Source organism: Oryctolagus cuniculus, chromosome 12, assembly GCF_051225735.1.
Source record: "Oryctolagus cuniculus isolate XC-2025 breed Fujian yellow rabbit chromosome 12, ASM5122573v1, whole genome shotgun sequence".
Taxonomy (NCBI): Eukaryota; Metazoa; Chordata; class Mammalia; order Lagomorpha; family Leporidae; genus Oryctolagus; species Oryctolagus cuniculus.
The window spans coordinates 25,533,258-25,555,858 of record NC_142878.1 but is presented as its reverse complement, the minus strand read 5'-3'; the positions used below and the strand labels follow the sequence as shown (position 1 = coordinate 25,555,858).

At 39.8% G+C, this 22,601-nt stretch overlaps 2 protein-coding genes across 8 annotated transcripts in view; one reads left to right on the top strand and one right to left on the bottom strand.

Moving 5' to 3' along the window:
- ATL1 (atlastin GTPase 1) overlaps window positions 1–12,564 on the top strand; it is a 79,204-nt gene extending 66,640 nt beyond the window's left edge. For 3 of the 6 annotated variants that reach the window (XM_017348282.4, XM_089309724.1, XM_089309727.1), the window contains 7 exons: window positions 399–537; window positions 2,895–3,022; window positions 4,264–4,320; window positions 6,189–6,260; window positions 6,989–7,420; window positions 8,690–8,704; window positions 11,733–12,564. In XM_017348282.4, coding sequence (XP_017203771.1) covers window positions 399–537; window positions 2,895–3,022; window positions 4,264–4,320; window positions 6,189–6,260; window positions 6,989–7,420; window positions 8,690–8,704; window positions 11,733–11,843 — 954 coding nt within the window. In that variant the 3' untranslated portion in view covers window positions 11,844–12,564. The remainder of the gene's footprint in view (window positions 1–398; window positions 538–2,894; window positions 3,023–4,263; window positions 4,321–6,188; window positions 6,261–6,988; window positions 7,421–8,689; window positions 8,705–11,732) is intronic. The other 3 variants (XM_070053675.2, XM_089309725.1, XM_089309726.1) reach the window with 1 other exon arrangement.
- A 486-nt stretch (window positions 12,565–13,050) lies between these two features.
- SAV1 (salvador family WW domain containing protein 1) overlaps window positions 13,051–22,601 on the bottom strand; it is a 29,528-nt gene continuing 19,977 nt past the window's right edge. The window contains exons 4-5 of one of the 2 annotated variants that reach the window (XM_002718235.6): window positions 20,999–21,142; window positions 13,051–14,387 (exon numbers count right to left, since the gene is read on the bottom strand). In XM_002718235.6, the coding sequence (XP_002718281.2) occupies window positions 14,186–14,387; window positions 20,999–21,142 (346 nt within the window). In that variant the 3' untranslated portion in view covers window positions 13,051–14,185. Of the gene's footprint in view, window positions 14,388–15,268; window positions 15,583–20,998; window positions 21,143–22,601 lie in introns of those variants that run through there. The other variant, XM_089309729.1, reaches the window with a different exon arrangement.

Genomic DNA, 22,601 nt, shown 5'->3' with positions numbered 1-22,601 from the left:
ATAATCAGGGAGTGGAGGGCAATTTACCTTAGAAGGAAACTATTCAGATGCCTTTCTAGAAATTAAATGCACCAGGTCACAGGAGGCTGTCTCGAGTACCTCTGACAAACAGGTAACACTGTCTCATGCTTTACTTGTGTCTCCTTTGAGTACTTTGAATTAATATTTGAATTTGTAGGAATTCATTAGAATAAAAACATAATAATTTGAATTAGTATGCTTGCTGTACTTAGAGCTCTGTGAGCAAGTTCACCCCAGACTTTATCTGTCTTTAGTAGCTGCCCCATCATGTAACTTTTATCACTGTAGGGTCAGTCACACATAGCAAATGCGCCGTGGTAGTCCTTTTGTTAAATTTTTGCTGCAAGCAGTTTAAACTTCACCTTGATCTACTGCAGGTCTCAGGGAACCAGCATGAAGAACTACAGAATGTTCGAAAACACATCCATTCCTGTTTCACCAACATTTCCTGTTTTCTGCTACCTCATCCTGGCTTAAAAGTAGCTACCAATCCAAACTTTGATGGAAAACTCAAAGGTTTGTCTTTTAATGATTATAGTTTTTTAAGGACTACGTTTTCATGATTATTATAATCTGATTATAAAATGTCATTTTATCCTTGACCTGTGGTTGCCAGTTTAGTTATCCACTGAAGTGAGGCTGATGATTAGAAACTGAGGAGAATTGGGGCTTCTGGGCTGGTCCTCTTCCTCTGTGAATGACAGACAGGACTCTGTGGGCTCTGAATGCCAACATTGCCTGCAGGACCTCTGCCCCGCCACCCCGCCTGCCTCCTCGTCAGTGTCTTTATGCTTCGTTTTCCCTATTTACAATGAGCGGGAAAACACGTCTGTATTATTGGAACGCTGTATTAAATTATACAGAGTGACAGAAACAGTATGTGATGGTACCGAACTCATGCTTTCAAAAAACAGCTATGAAATAATTCAATTATAAACTTAAATTTAAAAGTTATAAATTTAGAAGTTCACTAAAAAAAGAAATCTTTTCTGAACGACTACCAGTTTCTTTAAAAAAAAAAAAAAAAAAACAAGAAGCACTGGAGTATTTTTCAAGTAGTCAGTCTTACAGTATGTAATCCTCTTTAGAGGAGATCATGATGATCATGATTCCAAAGCAGCTCAGCCATTGTGCCAGGGGCGAGACAGTGACGCGCCCGGGTTTTTTTTAGCACAACTGTGAAAGGTATTTAAAATTACTTTTGAAAAAGAACATGCACGTATCCTGTTTTACAAAAATGGCAGATGTGAATAACAAGTATGATTTTTCCCTGTACCCATGGTATTTACTCTCAGATACCTTTTATGTAACGTTAGCAGTCAGTAACACATTTAAATAGAATTTCCCAAATTTCTCAACCATCAGATTGTTTTAAAAAAAAAAAAAAGATTTATTTTTATTTAGTTGGAAGACAGAGAGGCAGAAACAGAGAGAGAAAGGTCTTCTATCCACTGGTTCACTACCCATATGGCCGCAACAGCCGTTGCTTAGCCAATCAGAAGCCAGGAGCTAGAGGCTTTTTTGGGGTCTCCCATGTGGGTGCAGGGGCCCAAGAACCTGAGCCATCCTCTAAGGCTTTCCCAGGCACGTCAGCAGGGAGCTGGATTGGAAGTGGAACAGCTGGGACTTGAACCTACTCCCATATGGGATGCCAGCACTGCAAGCCGGGGCTTTAACCCACTGTGCCACAGCACCGGCCCTAGATTACTTTCATACTTTAAATGACCTGGCCTTTTCAGAACAGATAGCAGTGAACACGTATTAACACATGGTCACCAGTACCCTATCATTTCACTGTTCCAACCCACTAGTGAACATACAGACTGCTTGCTATCATGCATATACCTAATGGCTTCAGTGTGTTTTGAATAATTTACAGAAAGAGAGGCTTCCACAAAGCATCTCTTTATTCTCTGGAGTTGAGAGCTGTAAACAGGCAGAGGAGGGGCAGGCCTTCATCAACAGTCCTTTATTGGGACAAAAAAGCGCTCTGGCTTGTCCCGTTACTGTAGTACACAGCGACAGTTCTGAAAGTAACGGATACATTTTGCAAGGAGAGAGCTCAAGGAGAGAGATGAAGACAAATCACACAAATACAGAATCCCACCTGCTAACCTCTGTTCTCCATCAAATGTTACCCTCATGTATGCACACACATTGACCTACACTCTAGCTTTACAGCTTCCTGGAGTTGAGCTCACCACAGTGGCCGGCCTGAGAAAGAGAAACGAGGGGCGGCCTCAGTTGCCCGTGGAAGTTCCATTTTAATGAGCTTTTCTGCCCCGGGTTTGCTGCTAAATCCCTCGAGTGTGCAGAATGTTCTGCTTCACCTGAGTGTTTCCTTGGGCAGTTCTGAAAGTCTGTCAGCTGCTGGTCCCCCCACAGCCCACCTCTTGTAATCTGGTGCATTTCTCTCTGGGCCGGCTTGTCAGCCTGCACACTCTTTTCCAGAGGGCTGGCATCTGAAGGCTGTCTCTGGAGAAAAATGTCTCAGAATAGACAATTATGTGGAAAATTGTTCTTTATGCTGATTCTTCATGTACTGTCTCACACTCTTACAGAAATAACTTTCTAGCTCACTACCAACAGTAGTTACTACAAGTACCACTTTTCGTAGTCCCTTCCAGTACTGCAATTATTACCTTCTCTTAGTATATCCAGTGTTGCCAAAAACTTTGAATACTAGTGGAAGTTTGGGCAAGGAGAATCATCCACTGCAGAGGAGCAGGTTCTAGGAGTTGTTTAAAGGATGGGAAAGCAAGAGATGGCATTATTACTAGGGAAGAAATGTAGGAAAATTGAACATTTTACTTTATGGCATGGAGGACCAGATAGGATTTTTAAAATAATGATGGATTTGCTTTTCCTTGTAGAAATAGATGATGAATTCATCAAAAACCTGAAAATACTGATTCCTTGGCTACTTAGTCCCGAGAGCCTAGATATCAAAGAGATCAATGGGAATAAAATCACCTGTCGAGGTCTGGTGGAGTACTTCAAGGTATCACTCTTTGTAGCGAATTTGTGAGTACTTAGATTTGACATGCATTGGAATGTAGTTCCCACAAAAAGTAGAGCCCAAAGGTATGAGAAATCTATAAAAAAGGGTGAAACACTCAAGAGAAACTTGCTTTCTGAAATTATTTTTTGAGGTAACTCCTTGGAGCTCATTTTCCTGTCCTCTTACGTTGAGGGAAATAGAAAACATGAATCCATCTAAGAGTTGGCCAAGTCATGGCAGGGAGTATTCCTAGGGTCCATGCCTGTACTCAGTCTTCCCTTCCTCCCTACCGAATAAAATCCTTCCACATATTATACTCTACACCAAATATTTATTTCTCAGATAGCAGTGAGTACTTTTTGCCAATCCAGAAATACAGTGGAGAACTTCAGCTACCAGCATTATTTATGAGTTGATGCTCCATAGACTAAAATAAGGTTTTTTTTAAAGTTTGATTTATTTGAAAGGGAGGGAGGGAGAGACACAGAGAGAGTGGGTGAATTAAATACATGTCTTTTCCATCTGTTGGTTTATTCCACTAATGCCCACAATAGCCAGGGCTGGACCAGGTTCAAACCAGGAGCCAGGTACTTCATCCAAGTTTCCTTTGTGGGTGGCAGGGGGAATCCAAGTATTTGGCCCATTACCTGCTGGCCCACAGGGTGTACATTAACAGGAAGCTGGATTAGAAGTCTAGGTGGGACCATATCCCAGGCCTGTGATATGGCATCGAAGTGGCTTCACACTCTGTGCCACAGTGGCTGCCCCTGAATTTTTGAAATTTTTCATTATTTAAAATCATACATGGTTTCTGCAACCTACTTTCATCACTCAACAATAAATGATGGTATTTATCCAAAATTTACATTGTTACTTAAATAAACTGGAGGAGCTTATAATTTGCCAGGAGATTCAGGACCCAAACATCAATCTGCTCCTGAAAGTTTATGACGACACCAGGGTACAAATCCCTGTAAGACCTGAACAAGGAAAGTTATCCCCAAAGGATGTGAGAGTTACAGGCGATGGCATTGAACTGAGCCTTGTCGAAGGACAGGGTTTGCAGGTGTGGTACGGGAAAAGGGAATGTCATGAACTAAGGAAAGGAAATAAGTATCAGAAAGAGGTGATATCTGTAAGTTTCTGAGAATATTTTTGGAAATCTCAAGACCTTAGAATACAATTTAGAATGAGAAATACTGAATGGAATTGCTTGAACATGAGAATTTTCCTTTTTTCAGGCTTACATAAAGATCTATCAAGGTGAAGAATTACCACATCCCAAATCCATGTTACAGGTATTTATTAACCAGGAGGCATGATGTTTTTTAAAAAGATTTATTTATTTATTTGAAAGAGTTACACAGAGAGAGGAAAGGCAGAGAGAGAGGGAGAGCGAGAGAGAGGTTTTCTATCCGATGGTTCACTCCCCAATTGGCTGCAATGATCTGAAGCCAGGAGCCAGGTGCTTCTTCCAGGTCTCCCACATGGGCGCAGGAGCCCAAGGACTTGGGCCATCTTCTACTGCTTTCCCAGGCCATAGCAGAGAGCTGGATAGGAAGTGGAGCAGCCGGGACTAGAACTGACGCCCACATGGGCGTTAACCCACTGGCCACAGCGCCGGCCCCAGGAAGCATAATGTTTTAAAATACACTTGTCACTAAAGCTAAGCTTTCCTGCTTATATTTACATATGTGCCAATATGGTCATCAGAAATTACCAAAAAGAAAAATAACACAATGGAAAGAATGATTTATTGGAAGATTATTTGCCTAATAACTTTGCCCGTTACATATTATTCATCTAAACATGTTTCGCACACATTTAATAGCCTTACTTCTGCTGAGGTACAGTTTAGATCAAAGGGTTTTGATTCTTTTTGGACAAAATTTGTTTACAAAATGGACATGTACTGTGATTTAGATTCACATAGTAACAAACATGTTGAAAAGCAAGTCCAAGTTTTATTTATTTATCTTTTTTTTTTCTTTTTTTTTCTTTTTTTTTTAATTTTTTGACAGGCAGAGTGGACAGTGAGAGAGAGAGACAGAGAGAGAAAGGTCTTCCTTTGCCGTTGGTTCACCCTCCAATGGCCGCCGCTGCAGCCGGCGCACCGCGCTGATCCGATGGCAGGAGCCAGGATCCAGGTGCTTTTCCTGGTCTCCCATGGGGTGCAGGGCCCAAGCACCTGGGCCATCCTCCACTGCACTCCCTGGCCATAGCAGAGAGCTGGCCTGGAAGAGGGGCAACCGGGACAGAATCCAGTGCCCCAACTGGGACTAGAACCCAGTGTGCCGGCGCCGCAAGGTGGAGGATTAGCCTACTGAGCCACGGCGCCGGCTTTATTTATTTATCTTAAAAGATTTATCTACCTATTTAGCAGAGTAACAGAGAGAGGGAAAGACAGATCTTCCAACTGCTGGTTTACCCCCACCAACGTGGCTGGGCCAGGCTGAAGCCAGGAACCTAGAACTCCATCTGGGGCTCACATGGGAGTAACAGGGCCTCAAGCACTTGCGCCACCATCCACTGCTTTCCAAGGCACATTGGCAGGGAGCTGGATTGGAAGTGGAGCAGCTGGAACTTGAACAGGAGCTCCGATATGAGATTCTGGTGTTTCAAGTGGTAGCTTAACTTGCTGTGCCACAATGCTGGCCCCCAGATCCAAGTTTTAAACAAGTGGTCTCCACAAATCAGCGTTAGGAAACAAGAGAAACTTGTCTTCCTTACATACGTAAAAAACTTAAGTTCTTAAGGGCTTGTTATTAGTGACATTCTATCAGTAGCAGTTTTTCAACTTAAGACATAGCTTTTATATGTTAGCGTATATAAAATGTATTATATATTATTTCCCATGCATTTGGATATATAGATTTTTCTTTTTCCTTCCACTAAAATATCTGAGGGTCAAAAATATTTGAGAGCAAAAATATTCCAAATGAAAATTCATTTTAGAGCTGTGATTTACTGGGCAAAAACAGGTTATATGCATTTGGAATTTTAATTTTATTGGTTTTAAAACAGTGAAAATATTTAGATTTCAAATTATTTGATGACTTTGGTTTCTTACACATTTCTTGCACATGATGCTCTGAAACATGAACTGTCTGTGGAAGATGAATAATATTAACTCTGTTTTACTTCGTAATTTGTACTTTGTCCAAAGGCCACCGCAGAAGCCAACAACTTAGCTGCTGTGGCAACTGCCAAGGACACATACAACAAAAAAATGGAAGAGGTAAGAATTCAATAATATTTTATATGACTTTTTATATAAAACAAGTATTTCTTTGTTGTTGAATTCATGGTTTTTCTTCTACATCATGTGGTACACACATGCAGTGGGGTGGCTTTGAGTTTTTCTCAGACTCCTGATTACAGTCATATGTTGCTTACCGACAACATACATTAAGAGGAATGCATTGTTCAGCAATCTCGTGTGGACGTCCATCACAGAGAATGTTATTACACAAACCTAGGTGGTATCAGCCAACTGACTCAGTGTGTCCTCATGATGTGATCAACAGATTGGGTAAACACAAGATGTATGAGGCTGCACAGCATACTGTTACACAGTAAAAGGTTTTTTTTGTTGTTGCTGTTAATAGGTATGAGTACATACAAAAATGATAAAAGTATATACATAGATCAGAATGCAGTCATTTAAGTATTATGTATTGTACATAATTGCTTTTATACAACTGGGTGTGTAGCAGATTCTTGACACATCATCACAAATGTAAGTTATATGCTAAACTTAAGTGTCATAATGGTTATGATGTCACTGTCATTGGGTGACAGCTCTTCAGCTCTATTAATCTTATGGCGCCACCATCAAATATGCAGTCTGTCATTGCTTGAAATGCTATACAACAAATGACTTATTAACTATACTACGTGAAATTTTGACACAGATGCTAATTTCACCATGCATTACATAAACAAGTACTTTTCTATGTGATACAGATTTGCGGTGGTGACAAACCATTTCTGGCCCCTAATGACCTGCAGACCAAACACCTGCAGCTTAAGGAAGAATCTGTGAAGCTGTTTCGAGGAGTGAAGAAAATGGGTGGGGAAGAATTTAGCCGGCGTTACCTGCAGCAGTTGGAAAGTGAAATAGATGAACTCTACATCCAGTATATCAAGCACAATGATAGCAAAAATATCTTCCATGCAGCTCGCACCCCAGCCACACTATTTGTTGTCATCTTTATCACATATGTGATTGCTGGTGTGACTGGATTCATTGGTTTGGACATCATAGCTAGCCTATGCAATATGATAATGGGACTGACCCTAATCACCCTTTGCACCTGGGCATATATCCGGTACTCTGGAGAATACCGAGAGCTGGGTGCTGTAATAGACCAAGTGGCTGCAGCCTTGTGGGACCAGGTAGGAATACTTTTGCTTCTCTCCAACTATGTGCAGCACACATTGGAATAGGTGTCCACGTAATAGGTATTGTCTTAGATGTTGTAAATATATAGATGAACATGACTTGGGCCCCTCTTCTTTAAGAACTTTACAAAACATCAAGACCTCACTATAAAACTATAAAATATATGAAGTCCTACATAATTATTTTCCAGTCAATATTTTAATTTTTAAGAGAAACATGGATTTTAGTGTTCTTAACTTTTTTTATTCTCCAAATGTTAACACTGTTAAAAGAAGTATGAAAAAAAGTTTTTATTTCGCTGGTGCGATTTGAATAACATGACTTCATATGTACAACCTATCATTTGACTAGCACTGCTTTTGTCATGGACATATATGAACTACTGTCATAAGCTATCATGTAACTTTCTTAGTATAAAATTCTGAAAGCAGTGCTGAATTATGTCAGACAGTCTCTGAGCTAGTCTTTTGCACCAGGCCATAGCACCAGCCAGTGGTCGGCCTCTGGATTAGCTGCTCGTGGATAAGTTGTCCTCTGGTCCTCTGAGCCATATCCTAGGGAGTCAGGGCCATTATGGTCCATTGTCCAAACAGCCAATTATCAACATGGGAGACAATTATAAACACACCTAGAACGATGATAAACTCACTATGTTATCCTCAAGTATCTTCAGTTACTTCATTGGATTTTAAGGGGATTCAGTGAAACTAAATTTGAGAGTCTTAAAAAAATTTTGGACTTAAGACTTCATGTTTATGATCTGAGGGTAGCAAGTAACAGCTACAATTCTCTCAGCATTGGCAGCAAACTTACATATACACTCTTTATAATAGAACTGTAACTAATGGACTTAAGCTGTGCCTCTGAAGAATCTAGTTAAAACAAAACAAAGATAGCATGATGGGAAATGAATGAAAAAAAAAAACTGGATCCTCTGAGCCATTCACTGTGTCTAATAGTCCCTCAACCACAAAAGGCTGAAGAGGCTTCAAGCTGAAGAGGGGCTATCTGAGGTCAATCTCAAAACCCTTTTAAAATATGCTGAACCTGAATTCTTTATTAAATTGATTTTTAGTTAACTGATAAATTGGGTTCTGTATTAAATTGATAAAATATGTAACTTAAATTAAAAACTCTACAAGCATATTTGTCCTTAAAGTTTTGCAAGTTAATACTGTAAACACAACTCAGTATCAAAATGCTATTAATGAAACAGGATATATACTTTTCTTTTCTCCTTTTTTAAACTGCCTTTGCCACAGGGAAGTACAAATGAGGTAAGTTTAATTTTTTTAATTAAGAGCTATGTACTTGTAAACATTATGATAGTTTATGAATTGACTAGGTATTAAAGAATATGTAGATTAGAGGATCTTTGGTGACTATCAGCTCTGTTTTTCTAACATTTCCATTTCTCATTGTGAATTTTTAAGTTTTTTTTTTTAATACTTAATTATTTTATTTCAGTGGCAGAGTTACAAAGAGAGAGAGACAGAGAGAGGTCTTCCACCCGCTGGTTCACTCCCCAAATGGCTGCAAGGGACAAAGCTGGGCTAGACCACAGCCAGGAGCCAAGAATCAGGAGCTTCTTCCCGGGTCTCCCACATGGGAGCAGGGGCCCAAGAACCTGGGCCATTTTCTGCTGCTTTCCCAGGCACAGTTAACAAGGAGCTGGATCAGAAGTGGAGCAGCCAAGAATTGAACTGGCACCTATATGGAATGCCAGTGCTGCAAGTGGTGGCTTAACCTGCTACACCACAGTGCTGGCCCCTTTAATAGTTTTTTACATTTAACTTACTCCAGACATCATTTATGATTTGATCTACACAAAAGAAAGAACTTAACTGATTATTATGAATGATATTTGTTTCCTGAATGTGTAAAAAAATCAGAATTCTACACAGTACATTCTGCTGTAGTGCAGTCAAAGAAGTAAGTTACAAAGCCTGAGTGAATAACTATTGGAGGATATTTTAAATATAGTTGCAGCCTTCACAAGTTGCTTTTTTAAAAAAATTTTTTTAATTTATTTATTTGACAGAGTTACAGACAGAGACAGAGAGAAAGGTCTTCTTTCCATTGGTTCACTCCCCAAATGGCCACAACGGCCGGAGCTGCACCGATCCGAAGCCAGGAGCCAGGTGCTTCTTCCTGGTCTCCCATGTGGGTGCAGGGACCCAAGGACTTGGGACATTTTCTACTGCTTTCCCAGGCCATAGCAGAGAGCTGGACTGGAAGAAGAGCGACCAGGACTAGAACCATGGGATTAACCAAGTGTACCATAGCGCCGGCCAGCCAGATTCCATGCCAGTGTGCATTCTAATGTTCTTGGCATACCTCAGCTCTGACCTATAAATTAACATTCATTTATCTTACTATGCATCGGTGGAATGAATCTGATCTTCCATAAAGGAATCATTTGTTACAATTAGAAAAATTAACTCTGTAGAGCCATTTAGGTCATCACCTTTGGAGACAAAGCTGATCTTGAACAACTATGGAGAGAGTGCATAATCTTTCCTCAGTCTCTAGTATATAACTGGATTAAGTCTACTAATCAAATATCAGTGACACATTTAATACTTCTAGGTCAACAAGGAATTAATTTTTGTAGAATTCAGTAAAATATTATTTAAAAAGTAAAAACAAATGCCAACTTTCTAAGTCAGTCTTTAAGAAAACATCGAGTGTTTAAGAGAACTGCATTAAATTGAATATATTAGGATCTGAATATAACAGAACTAGGAAAATACCAAGCTACACTAATATACATTCATAGAATGTACAGTGATACCATTCAGACTTATTGCCACTGGAAAAATCAAGAGAAAATAACAACAACAGACTCACATATGATTAAAAATAATGCAATTTCCTGGGAATACATTAGTATTTAAAGGAGATCAAGCTCTTACCCAGCTTTGAAAATATCCAGTGACTTTTTAAAGATCCCAGAACTGAGTTAGACAAGTTAGTTTTAACTTTCACAATGTGAAAGAGAAGAGCATGATTCTTGGATACTGGCTGATGGGGTTAAAATACTGTGTGTAAAAATCTTTATGATTCAAACACTATTAAGAAGATACAAACTTAAAAGTTAGAGGTAGTTTTTGTTATTCATGTTTTTTTAATTATTTGAGAGGCACAGAGGGACACAGACACAAAGAGTGCCCATCTGCTGATCTACTCTCCCAAGTACCTCAAGTGGACAGGGCTGAGCAAAGCTGAAACCAGGGGACTAGAATCAGTCCAGGTCTACCAAATGAATGGCAGGAACCCAACTACTTAACTATCACCTGGGGTCCACATCAGCAGTAAGATGGAATCAGGAGCCAGAGTTGGGACTTACGGACTTGGCGTGGTGGCACAATGGGTTAAGCCACCACCTACAACACCAGCCTTCCATATGGACACTGGATCAAGTCCTGGCTACTCTGATTCCAATACAGCTCCCTGCTAATGTGCCTCGGAAAACAGAGACAGATGAGCCAAGTACCTGGGCCCTTACCGCCCCCCCCCCCCCCCCAATGGGAGACCTGGATGGAGTTCCAGGCTCCTGGCTTCGGACTGGCCCAGCACCAGCCATTGTGGCCATTTGGGGAATGGATGGAAGAACATCCTCTCACTCCACCCCCAGTTATCTCCCCTTCTGCTTGTAACTCTTTCAAAGGAATCAGTCTTCAGCAGACCTGGGAGTTGAATCTAGGAATTCCGATATGGGACTTAGGCATTCTAACAGGTGGTTTTAACCTAGGCCAAATGCCCATTCCCATCAGAGGTAGTTTCAATGATGAAAGGCTTTGTGAGGTAATGTTTCTGAATAAAAGTTTTTGTAATCAATGAACTAAGTAATAGAAAGTGAGGCATGTAGTGTGGAAGGGGTATTTGTAACATGTTTTGCTATATGACCTTAACAAGAAAGAACGGAGAGTGAAAATGGCCCCATTCTGGGAAAAATACTGGCCGTTAGAAGTTATTTCTATAATTAGTCTAAACTGGTGACACTGGCAGTATGTAATCAGCACAGCCATGAGCATCATGCTGTGCTCTGACAGGTAGACGAGAAAAAAGGCCACTCCCAGAGAATAAAAACACTGACCCTGAAGATCAGCTCGCAATGTGAAGACACAAACTGCAGGGTAGAAAATCGAGTTTCTGAATTGTAAAATAATACTTCTGTATCTTATAAAGATTCTAAATTCAGCTTGCTAAAGTCTATACAGTACCACAAACATTTTTAAAAGGAAAAATGTTACATCTGTGTATTTAGTAAATGTTTTTATAACCATGATTCTTGTATTCTAGGCTTTATACAAGCTTTACAGCGCAGCAGCGACCCACAGACACCTGTATCATCAAGCTTTTCCTGCACCAAAGTCGGAGCCTACTGAGCAGTCAGAAAAGAAAAAAATGTAATGCAGATTTTGAGAAACACAGGTGCATGACCAATTGTCAGTTAAATATTCAATTTTATGTTTCCATGCAGACATTCAAAGTGCTTCCATTAGAACAAAGTAAAATACCAAATGCCTCTGAAGACTACAAAATGGTTTAGTTCTTTTACTTCCGTGTTTAATAAGATGTATGTATGCATGGTTATATCATTTTGTTAACATACAGTTTCCTGATTTCATCTTTAAATATGCTGTTATAATTTAAAGTATTTGTCTATTTATGATGACAGTGTGTGTTCTGCTTGAATTTACTACATTCTATTACTGGGTTATAATTAAACCATGCAGTGATACTACTTCACATTTGAATATGCTCATTTAATTTCTATAGAAAATGTATTAAATTATTTCATAGAGCTATTTGTTAAAGGACAGCATCACAACTCAGCAGGCTTGATTTAATCTATATAATCTTACACATACCATGAGCTCTTCATTATTTTTAAGAATTTAAGAGCTTTTCAGTTGCTCTACCAGAAACTATCGCTTTTATATTATGATTTAAGATATACTATAAACCTCTTGATCAGAAATGCACAAAAAGTCATTTTGTATATGTATTTGAGTTTTACTGCATTGTATATTTTTTCATTTGGTACACAAAGAAATGTATTCTTCATAGTTTTATTCTTTTAACATGTGAACTATTAAAGTTTACTTTGGTTCCTAACATTAAAAACAAATGCGTACTGAATTCAGAAATGTTTGTACTGATCCAAAACTATGAAGATTTCTGTTTTTTAGAAATTCAAGATGCATTTTCTTTAATGTTGACACCATTACAAACTTAAATTCCCGTTTTAAGAGACATGTTAATCCCTTTAGGTACCCTGCAGTTGTTTTAAAGCTATGATCCTGTATTCTGTTTCTAATGATTAAAATATCTGGAATTCCACTGAAAAGACTTCTTACAGAAACAAATAAGGAAGGATCCAAATTAGACATTTCTGTCTCACAAATGTTCAAGTAGCAGGAAAGAAAAATTAAGAGTGTGCACAAGTTTATAAGATATGTAAATGCACCTTAGGAAAGCTGGATCGCAACCTTAGCAGCATTTCCACTTTTCAATACCCCTTTCACTGTATTGCCCATTCCTCTGCCTAGGGGCCCTTTAAAGGAAACATCCAACATTTATGGCAGTATATCTAAAACATGGACTCCAACACACATTTAGTTTCCACAAAAATATATTTAATAAGCTTGTTATATAAAATCAAACACTTAACATTTTCTCAATAATTCAAACTCACTAATTCTAACTGGGAGTGCTTGGTATTTTGGAAGACTACCTAATCTAAAAATATATTTACATATTTACAAGACAGGTAAATATGACTGAAGACCTATTTCAACTAATATTGAAGTTCACAGAATTTGAGAGGTTTACAGGCTAGAAGTATCATAAACTTGTTTATAATGAAATGTACTGCACTCATTATGAACAGTATCTTAACAACTAGAAACTAGGAAAGAAATAAATGGTTTTGAAATTCTGTGACAAACACTCAGAAGATAAAAAAAAGTAACAAAATCAATTTAATGACTAATATTTCTTAGTGAATCCCTGATTGTCATTTTAGGCAGCTTACCAACCATTCTGTCAGAACAGTCTATGTCACAGCCATGCTAAACAGAGAGCTCTGGCTGAAAGTAAAGCACACTATGTTAGCAACTGGCTTCATGCTTACATTTGTCCCTGAAAGATTCAAAGGCCTTTTACCAAGAAATACTTGCTCAACATGCTTCAAAAGGGTTCCTTACACGTGGGGAATGGGAGTGGAGGAAGGAAAACCACATACGTCCTATTTAGAAATTTAGCACAACCAAAATTCCAAATCCTATTTTATATTTTGCACTCTACCACGGTAATATATACATTATCCCATTCTAGACAATCTCTACAATAAAGCAGTAAACATCTTGTTGTAAAATACTGCATAGACACCCTCTCGGTTTTAAAGAAAGGTACTGCTGCTACAGAAGTTACCAAGTCGTCATTTCCTAATAAAGGTCTGCTATACTGACATTTTCTTGCATTTTTCTCCATCAAGAATATTCAAGGCAGTTTTCTACCTACCATACGGCATTTGGAAGTGTTTTTGCCATGCTGGCTCTGAAAATGATCAACTAGTTTTTTGATCAATAAAACAAAATTTCTAATAACAAAATACATGTAAAATTAGAATTTTATAATTTCCAAAAAGTAAGCTGCCTTTAATAATCAAAATACTTGTTTGCAATTGTTTATCTGTGAAAATATGTTAAAGCTCTTAGAAAACTTAAATTTCATTTTAAAAAATTAACTTAAAAATTCTTGCCATGTTGCTGGGCATACCACTGCTGTCTCTGCTTGCGGTTTTCCAGCTCAGTGAGGAGAGCTTGTCTGTAGGCTTCATACATTCTGACAATCTGTTCCAGTTCCTTCATGAAGAGCAGCTTCAGCATTCCCTGGTAAGTATCCAGGTCAGCCAGCTGGAAGAGTTCCCACTTCAGGATGTGGTCATACCTGTTGTTTTAGGGCACAGTTATACACACATTCAGAACACACATAAACATGCATGTATAGCAATAAACTAGTCTGGTTTTACAAACAGCAACTTCATTATAACTAAATAGATGATAACTGCTATTTTAAAACACTTTTTAATGGAAAGAGAGAACCACTAACATCACTTCATTTCAACTGAAGTTAAAGAACACCCATTTCCTTTCAAGTATCAGTTATTGTAATTAACATCAGACAGCCACCATTAACATCAACTTCAAAATACAGGGGTTCTATAATTTCTGAAGCAATTCATAAGTTAATCCAAAGTTAACCGTTAGGTATGTAAGGTTCCTTTAGATCACAATGTGCTTACAAATGAAAATGCTCAAAAACAGGCATTTGTGTCTTTAGTGCTGACAGATCTTTCTGAGGATGCTTACTACAGCAAGTAAGTTACCAAAAAGGAGGAAGGACAGAGACCATCAGTTGTGGGCTCCATATTTTTAAGGTTGGGTATGTAGTGCTAAACAGGCAAAAGCTTAACAAGAAATGAAAGAATAAACTCTTCACAACCAGATAGTGAGTAGACTGCAGGAGACTCCACAATGTGACACAGGACTAAGGTAAGATGATATTTACATATGAAATCTTGGAAGGCCTTGAATCTTTCTTCAATACTAAGTGGATCACATGCTGGGGTGGCTGTGACCATCTACTAATGCAGAATTTACATTCTGAACAGAAAGAGACCTGAGGACAGAATTCCAATTTTGTATTTTAAAGATGAGGCTACTTAGAACTTCTAAAAGTGTTCAGAGAGGCAAAAAGCTAGGAGCCATTTATATTCTATATACATAGGTAAATCATTCAGAAAATTGGCTGAAAACCACTCTAGTAGCCTATACTTAAACCATTTCTTTTCCTACAGCAGTATTCTATTCAATCACTATTCATAAATAACCAATATATGCTAATAGCAGTTGCTGTAATGCTTCCAAAATTACCTGTCCACTCTCCAGAGGATGCTGTCATCAGGAGTCCAAGTGCTGTTATCCCCAGGCCCAGATGTGGCCTAGATCCCCTGCACCCAGCCTCCACATCAGTAACACTCCTTCCTTTCCACCTACCCCCAGCTGGCTCAGTGGTGATATGGTGGACTGCAAGGCTACTGGAACAAGAAGTCCCACTGGGGACTGAAAGTCTGGGTGTCTGTCTGGGGAATGATAGAGAGGTATGCCCTGAATGATCGATTTTCTGCGAAAGATTAAATTTTACAATTTTATCCCATAGTTCAGCTTGATTATAGTTCCTCTATGCATTATAAAATTGTGTAGTAGACTTAAAAACATCAACTCACAATCCGGTGAGGTTTGAAGTACATGCAAAAAACTGTGTAGGTAAATTACTGCTGGAGGTGGAATTACAGAATTTCAAGATTCTCACTTGTTTGGAAAACAGAAGGAAGAAAAAAGCTGGTTTTCTGGCAAACACACAACTCTCCTTGTTAAGATAAATAACAGACCTATCAGCATCTGCTCACCCTTGTTGATAGAACAATGTTAACTATTTCCATCCTCTCCAGAGACATAAAATGAGGATCAACTAGAAAGCAACAGGTTTCTAAACCTCTTGCTTAAGTTTTTAAAAGCAGTACAGAAGAACTCACTCTTTTCAGTCTGGCCCTGTCTGGAAGAGTTCCAGACTATTTGCTGGTTCAAAAGGGCTACAATTTTTGGGAGAAAGTTTCTTTTTATAAGAAACAAGGAGTTTCTTTTAAGAACTATCTTCCTCAGCAAAGTAAAAAGTAAAGCTTTTTTTTTTTTTTTTAAGATTTACTTATTTATTTGAAAGTTAGAGACAGACATACAGACAGTTCACTCCCCACATGGCCATAACAGGCCAAAGCCAGGAGCCAGGAGCTTCTTCTGGTTCTCCCACATGGGTAGCAAAGTCCCAAGCACTTGGACCACATTCCACTGCCTTTCCCAGACCATTAGCAGGAAGCTGGTTGCAAAGTGGAGCCACTGGGACACAAACTGGCACCCAGATTGGATGCTGGCATTGCAGGTGGTGGCTTTACCAGCTATGACATAATGCCAGTCCCTGCTATTTAACAATGACTATTCAATACAAGTAACAAAACACTAAGAATAATCCCCTTAAGTCTTACCAACTCCCATAAATAACCCAAGTTAACAGTTGGGGACATAGTCTTCTAGATTTAAAGAAAACATAAATACTGGTTCAGGGTCAGCGTGGGGTTCAATAGGCTAATCCGCCTGCGGCACTGGCACCCCAGGTTCTAGTCCTAGTCGGGGCGCTGGATTCTGTCCCGGTTGCTCCTCTTCCAGGCCAGCTCTCTGCTGTGGCCTGGGAGTGCAGTGGAGGATGGCCCAGGTCCTTGGGCCCTGCACCCACATGGGAGACCAGGAGGAAGCACCTGGCTCCTGGCTTCGGATCGGTGCAATGCGCCAGCCATAGCAGCCACTTGGGGGTGAACCAACAGAAAAAAGAAGACCTTTCTCTCTGTCTCTCTCTCACTGTCTAACTCTGCCTGTCCAAAAAAAAAAAAAAAAAAACCTGGTTCAGGATCAGCATATGAACAGGTTACACATAGTATAGGTCAGGTGGTATCAAGGGAGAGAGGAGACAGAAGACTCAATCTGCTATAATTCTTTGTCCCATTCCAAATAGTACATGGATATTATGATAAACAGACTTCTGCAGGTTTTGTCTGATATCTAATAATAGGAAATTTCTATGAATAAATGTGTACCTAATTTTGAATAAACTGAAACCAAACTTTTGGCAAGAACTATTGATATCTGATAGAATATCCATAAGTAAACCTTTTTTAAAATTACATTAAACAAAGTTTAAATTTGACAAGAAACAAAAATAACTGATGTTTTTAGTCAAAACTCTTCCAAGATCTTATTTCATCAAGTCAACATAACATTGTGAATGTATAGATGGAGAAGAATGAAGGAAATGTAAAGAAATATTTACAACAGTCAAAAACTAATAAACAGCTCATAGTAAGTAATCAGTAATTTTAAAATAATCTTAAACTAGATGAAATGCACAGAGTTATGGTCAAATAATTATAAGTCATCCCCTTCAGATAACCTATCAACAATTAAAATTAAAAATCTGAAAAGCTAATAAAAGTGTTTCCTAGCAGGAAAAAGGTTATTTTCCAAATCTGTAGTCTTAAAGGCACACAAGCAAAGAGGTGATAAATACAAAATAATATGGTAAAAATATAGGACAGATTTGTCTTAGCACCCTGGAAATTTTATACGAATGATCATCCTTTAACAGAAAAGTATTTATATTTCAAAAAAAAAAAAACAGTACATGAAAGATTTTAATTTTTGTTTCACTATGATTTAATTTATTTTAAATTCAATATCCAATCACCTCATATTATTCTTTGGGCTGCTTTATATTAATAATTTTAGTTTCAGAATTATGTAAAAGGAAATAAATAGTAAGACTACAAAAAAAGAGTAAACGAATATTACCTTAAATAACTGTTAAAGTACATGCAATTATTATGTATAACACATGTATAGCAAAGAGCTAAGAATGCAGCAACTGTTCAGTAAATGATTATTAAATCAGAAAGCAGTCATGACAAAAGAACATAGTCTTTGAAGTTAAAGAGCAAGATTCATAATCTACAACTTAACAGCTGTGTAAACTTAGTATGGATAAAGCCTCTATTTCTTCACTTGGATATGATTTGGGGAACTTCACACAAGATTACATACCTAAAAGTATAGGATAAGGAGGGACACAGGAAGCAATGAAGAATAATTTACTTTCAAACACGTGCTTTTCTGAGATCACAGCACTTTGTATATACCACTGCTAATATTATCAAACTGCCTTACTAATCTGAGCAGCACCCACTTCTGTTTTCCCCAACGAAAGCCCTGAAGGCAAACACTTCACTTAGTCATAATTCTAAGAACAATGCCAACCTACCACATAGATTTCTATTAAGTATCCTCAATGAGGGATGGGTGTTTGGTGTAGCACTTATGATGCTGTCTGGGGATAGTAATAGTTCCTGGTTATTTAGAATTCAGTAAGAAAATGCATCTAAAGAACATTTCAAAATGTACTTAAAGAGCTCAGTAATGATTGTTATTATTAATGACACACAAACACCACAAAGGTGAAGATCACTCGGGAAGGAAACTGCCTGAGTGTGGATTCTGGCTCCTTGATCTACTCCTAGTGACTGACTCTGAGCAAATTACGAACTTTGATCTAAATGTTTTTCCTCCATTGAAACATGGCAGATAATAATCTTACCTACTTTACTTAATGTCATAAGACTTAAAAGAGGTAGTATACTGTAAAGCACACGGCACACTGGCTATCTTGCATAAACCCTTAGTAATGGCTTCCTTTATTTTATTTATTTATTTTTTTGACAGGCAGAGTTAGACAGTGAGAGAGAGAGACAGAGAGAAAAGTCTTCCTTTTTCTGTTGGTTCACCCCCCAAGTGGCTGCTACAGCCAGCGTGCTGTGCTGATCCAAAGCCAGGAGCCAAGTGCTTCCTCCTGGTCTCCCATGCAGGTGCAGGGCCCAAGGACCTGGGCAATCCTCCACTGCACTCCCGGGCCACAGCAGAGAGCTGGCCTGGAAGAGGAGCAACCGGGACAGAATCTGGCACCCCAAGTGGGACTAGAACCCGGGGTGCCGGCGCCTCAGGCGGAGGATTAGCCTATTGAGCCGTGGCGCTGGACAGTAATGGCTTCTTAATATTAGGAGTGGAGCAAGGAAAGTTGTGCTCAAAGGAAAGTGCACAAGTTCAGTCTTTCAAGATGGCTATGAATTTCCCAAGCTCATCAAAAACTGTTTTCCTTATTTTGGAAAGGCAGAGAATGAAAGACAGATTATCCACTGGTTCACTCCACAATAGCCAGGGCTGGCCCAGACCAGAGCTGGGAGCTGGGAGCTGGGAGCTGGGAGCTGGGAGCTCTGGGTTTCCTGTGTGGATGGCAGGGACACAACTACCTAAGCTATCACCTCCTGCATTTTCTTATTAAATGTTTTTTTAAAGATTTATTTATTTAAAAGGCACAGTTAGAGAGAGAGGAGAGACAGAGAGAGAGGTATCTTCCATCTGCTGGTTCACTCCAAAATGACACCAAGGGCTGGGGCTGGGCCAGACTGAATCCAGGAGCCAGGAGCTTCTTCTGGGTCTCCCATGTAGGTGCAGTAGTCCAAGTACTTGGGCCATCTTCCACAGCTTTCCCAGGCCATTGGCAGGGAGCTGGATGGGAAGTGGAGCAGCCAGGACTCAAACCAGCACCCTTATGGGATGCTGGCACTGCAGGCTGCAGCTTTAACCCACTGTGCACAGTACCAGCCCCTCTTAGTAAATTTTTAATAATCTCGGGCCGGCGCCGTGGCTCAATAGGCTAATCCTCCACCTTGCGGCGCCGGCACACCGGGTTCTAGTCCCGGTCGGGGCGCCGGATTCTGTCCCGGTTGCCCCTCTTCCAGGCCAGCTCTCTGCTATGGCCAGGGAGTGCAGTGGAGGATGGCCCAAGTGCTTGGGCCCTGCACCCCATGGGAGACCAGGAAAAGCACCTGGATCCTGGCTCCTGCCATCGGATCAGCGCGGTGCGCCGGCTGCAGCGGCGGCCATTGGAGGGTGAACCAACGGCAAAAGGAAGACCTTTCTCTCTCTGTCTCTCTCTCTCACTGTCCACTCTGCCTGTCAAAAATAAAAAAATAAAAAAAAAAAAAAAATTTTTAATAATCTCAAGATCAGATACTATAATTATCCCCAATTTACAGAATATGAAACTACATCAAACACCCTGCCCAAGGTTACAAAGTTAAAAAATCTAAGTGAACTCAGATCACCTAATCCCAGAGCTCACAGCTCTGTACTACTTCTTCAACATTCTTGTATCCTGCTTTGTCTCACTCACGTTATTTAGGACTTACCTGGGCCCTCACTTTTATCACAACTTCTCTTACCTTTAATTATGTTACTCTCCTTTGAAAACCTAAACTTTTTTTTCTTTTTAAAAAGATTTATTTATTTATTTGAAAGTCGGAGTTACAGAGAAGAGAGGAGAGGCAGAGAGAGAGGTTTTCCGTCTGCTGGTTCACTACCCAGTTGGCTGCAACGGCCGGAGCTGCACCAATCCGAAGTCAGGAGCCAGGAGCTTCTTCTGGGTCTCCATGTGGGTACATGGAGGGGCCCAAAGACTTGGGCCATCTTCTACTGCTTTCCCAGGCTATAGCAGAGAGTGGATTGGAAGTGCAGCAGCGGGGATTGGAAGTGGAGCAGCCGGGTCTCGAACCGGTGCCCACATGGGATGCCGGTGCTTCAGGCCAGGGAGTTAACCCACTGTGCCACAGTGCCGGCCCCATGAACCTAAACTTCTTAATGTATCTCTAATAGCAGAGGTATGCACATAAGCTTATAGAATATTTATCAGTAACTTTTACACTTTATAAGCTCTGATATCCTTATATATCACTTAGATGCTCAATTAAAGAAAAACATGGCACTGTTTGGATTAAGCAGTCCAAAGATTCTACTCAGTATTCTATTCACCCCTTAAAAGCTGTGTGCCGTAAATTCACTTACTTCACAGGTGCTCGAGCATAAACCTGTAGCCAGTCAGGAATTTCTGCAGTGTGATATGGATTTGCAGGTACCAGAAGGGACTGATTTCTTTCAGTTTGCTGTGGCTGGTATGTCACGGGAGGAGGCTGATCATACCGAGGGACACTAAGAAGAATGACATTCATTAGGATAAAAGGCCCTGGATCTAAGCAGAAAATTATAGAGAACAAACAATAGCTAAGCATCTTTTAATGTGCCTATTGCCGAAAATGTCTTCCTTCCACAACCTAAAAGATACTTTCCTATGGCAAAGGTCTAGCCTTCTTTATTTATCTGAAAGAGTTACAGTGAGAGAGGGAGACAGAGAGAACAGAGACACCTTCCATCTGCTAGTTCACTCCGCATATGCTCATGACATATGGGCCAGGCTGGAGCCAGGAGCCAGGAGCTTCTTTCAGGTCTCCCACATGGGTGCAGGGGCCCAAGCACTTGCCCATCCTCTACTGCTTTCCCAGGCACACTAGCAGGAACTGGACTAGAAGTGGACCACCCGGGACATGAACTGGTGCCTATAGGATGCCAGGCACTGCAGTCGGTGGCTTGACCTGCTATGGCACACAGTGCTGGCCCTCTAAGCTCTAGCTTTCTTTATCATTCTCTAGGGAAATAAAATCCACCTTCCTTTGGAAATTGGTATGTTACATAAATCTACACAAAATATTTGCATATTTTTAACATATTTCTTCTGGCTAGTATTTAATCTTTTCAAAAATAGCTTCAGTGAGACTATAAAAAAAGTTGGAGCTAAGTTGTAACCTTACAAACAGGCTTAAAACTAGAATACCATATTTTTGTAACAATTAAGAATTAGGTGTAAATTCTAAATGAGAAAGGATACTTTCTTCCTCCTGTAGGATGAAAACAAGGGTTAGGATATGTAGTACAGTGGGAGTGGTTTCTGTGCTGGAAGTATTCACAGTATTTCCTCTTTATTTTATCAACTTACAGGGGTGGGGAATCTTTTTTCTGCCCAGAGCCATTTGGGTATTGACAAAAATCATTTGTGGGCCATACAAAATTTTCAATTTAAAATTAGCTTGCTGTAGATTTACACAATTTCAAGTCCCTCCTGTGGCTGCCTTGGCAGGGCCAGATCAAATGATTTCAAGGGTCTTATACCACCTGTAAGGCGAACCGCCTCCCCGCAAGAGAACTTGTGGTAGTAAGGATTGATTAGAATCTATTTTATGCTAATTTCCATTTGTTTATTCTATTTATTTGAAAGGCAGAGAGAGGCAAAACAATTTCCCCTCTGCTGGTCCACTCCCATAATGCTCACAACAGCAGGGGCTGGGCCATGCTGAAGCCTAGAGTAGGGAACTCAACTGGGTCTCCCATTGGGTGGCAGGGTCCCAAGACTTGCCATCACTTGCTGCTTTCCATGGTGTGTATTAGCAGGGAGCTTGAACCCAGTACTCTGCTATGGGACTCAGGCATTCCCAGTGACATCTCAACCGTCAAATGCATACCTCAGAACCTATTTTAAATCAGAGAGATAAAACAAAACAAACGGCATCATGCTTCACTTAATTCTAATAGCCTGAATGTGCTGTGAGGAAGGCCA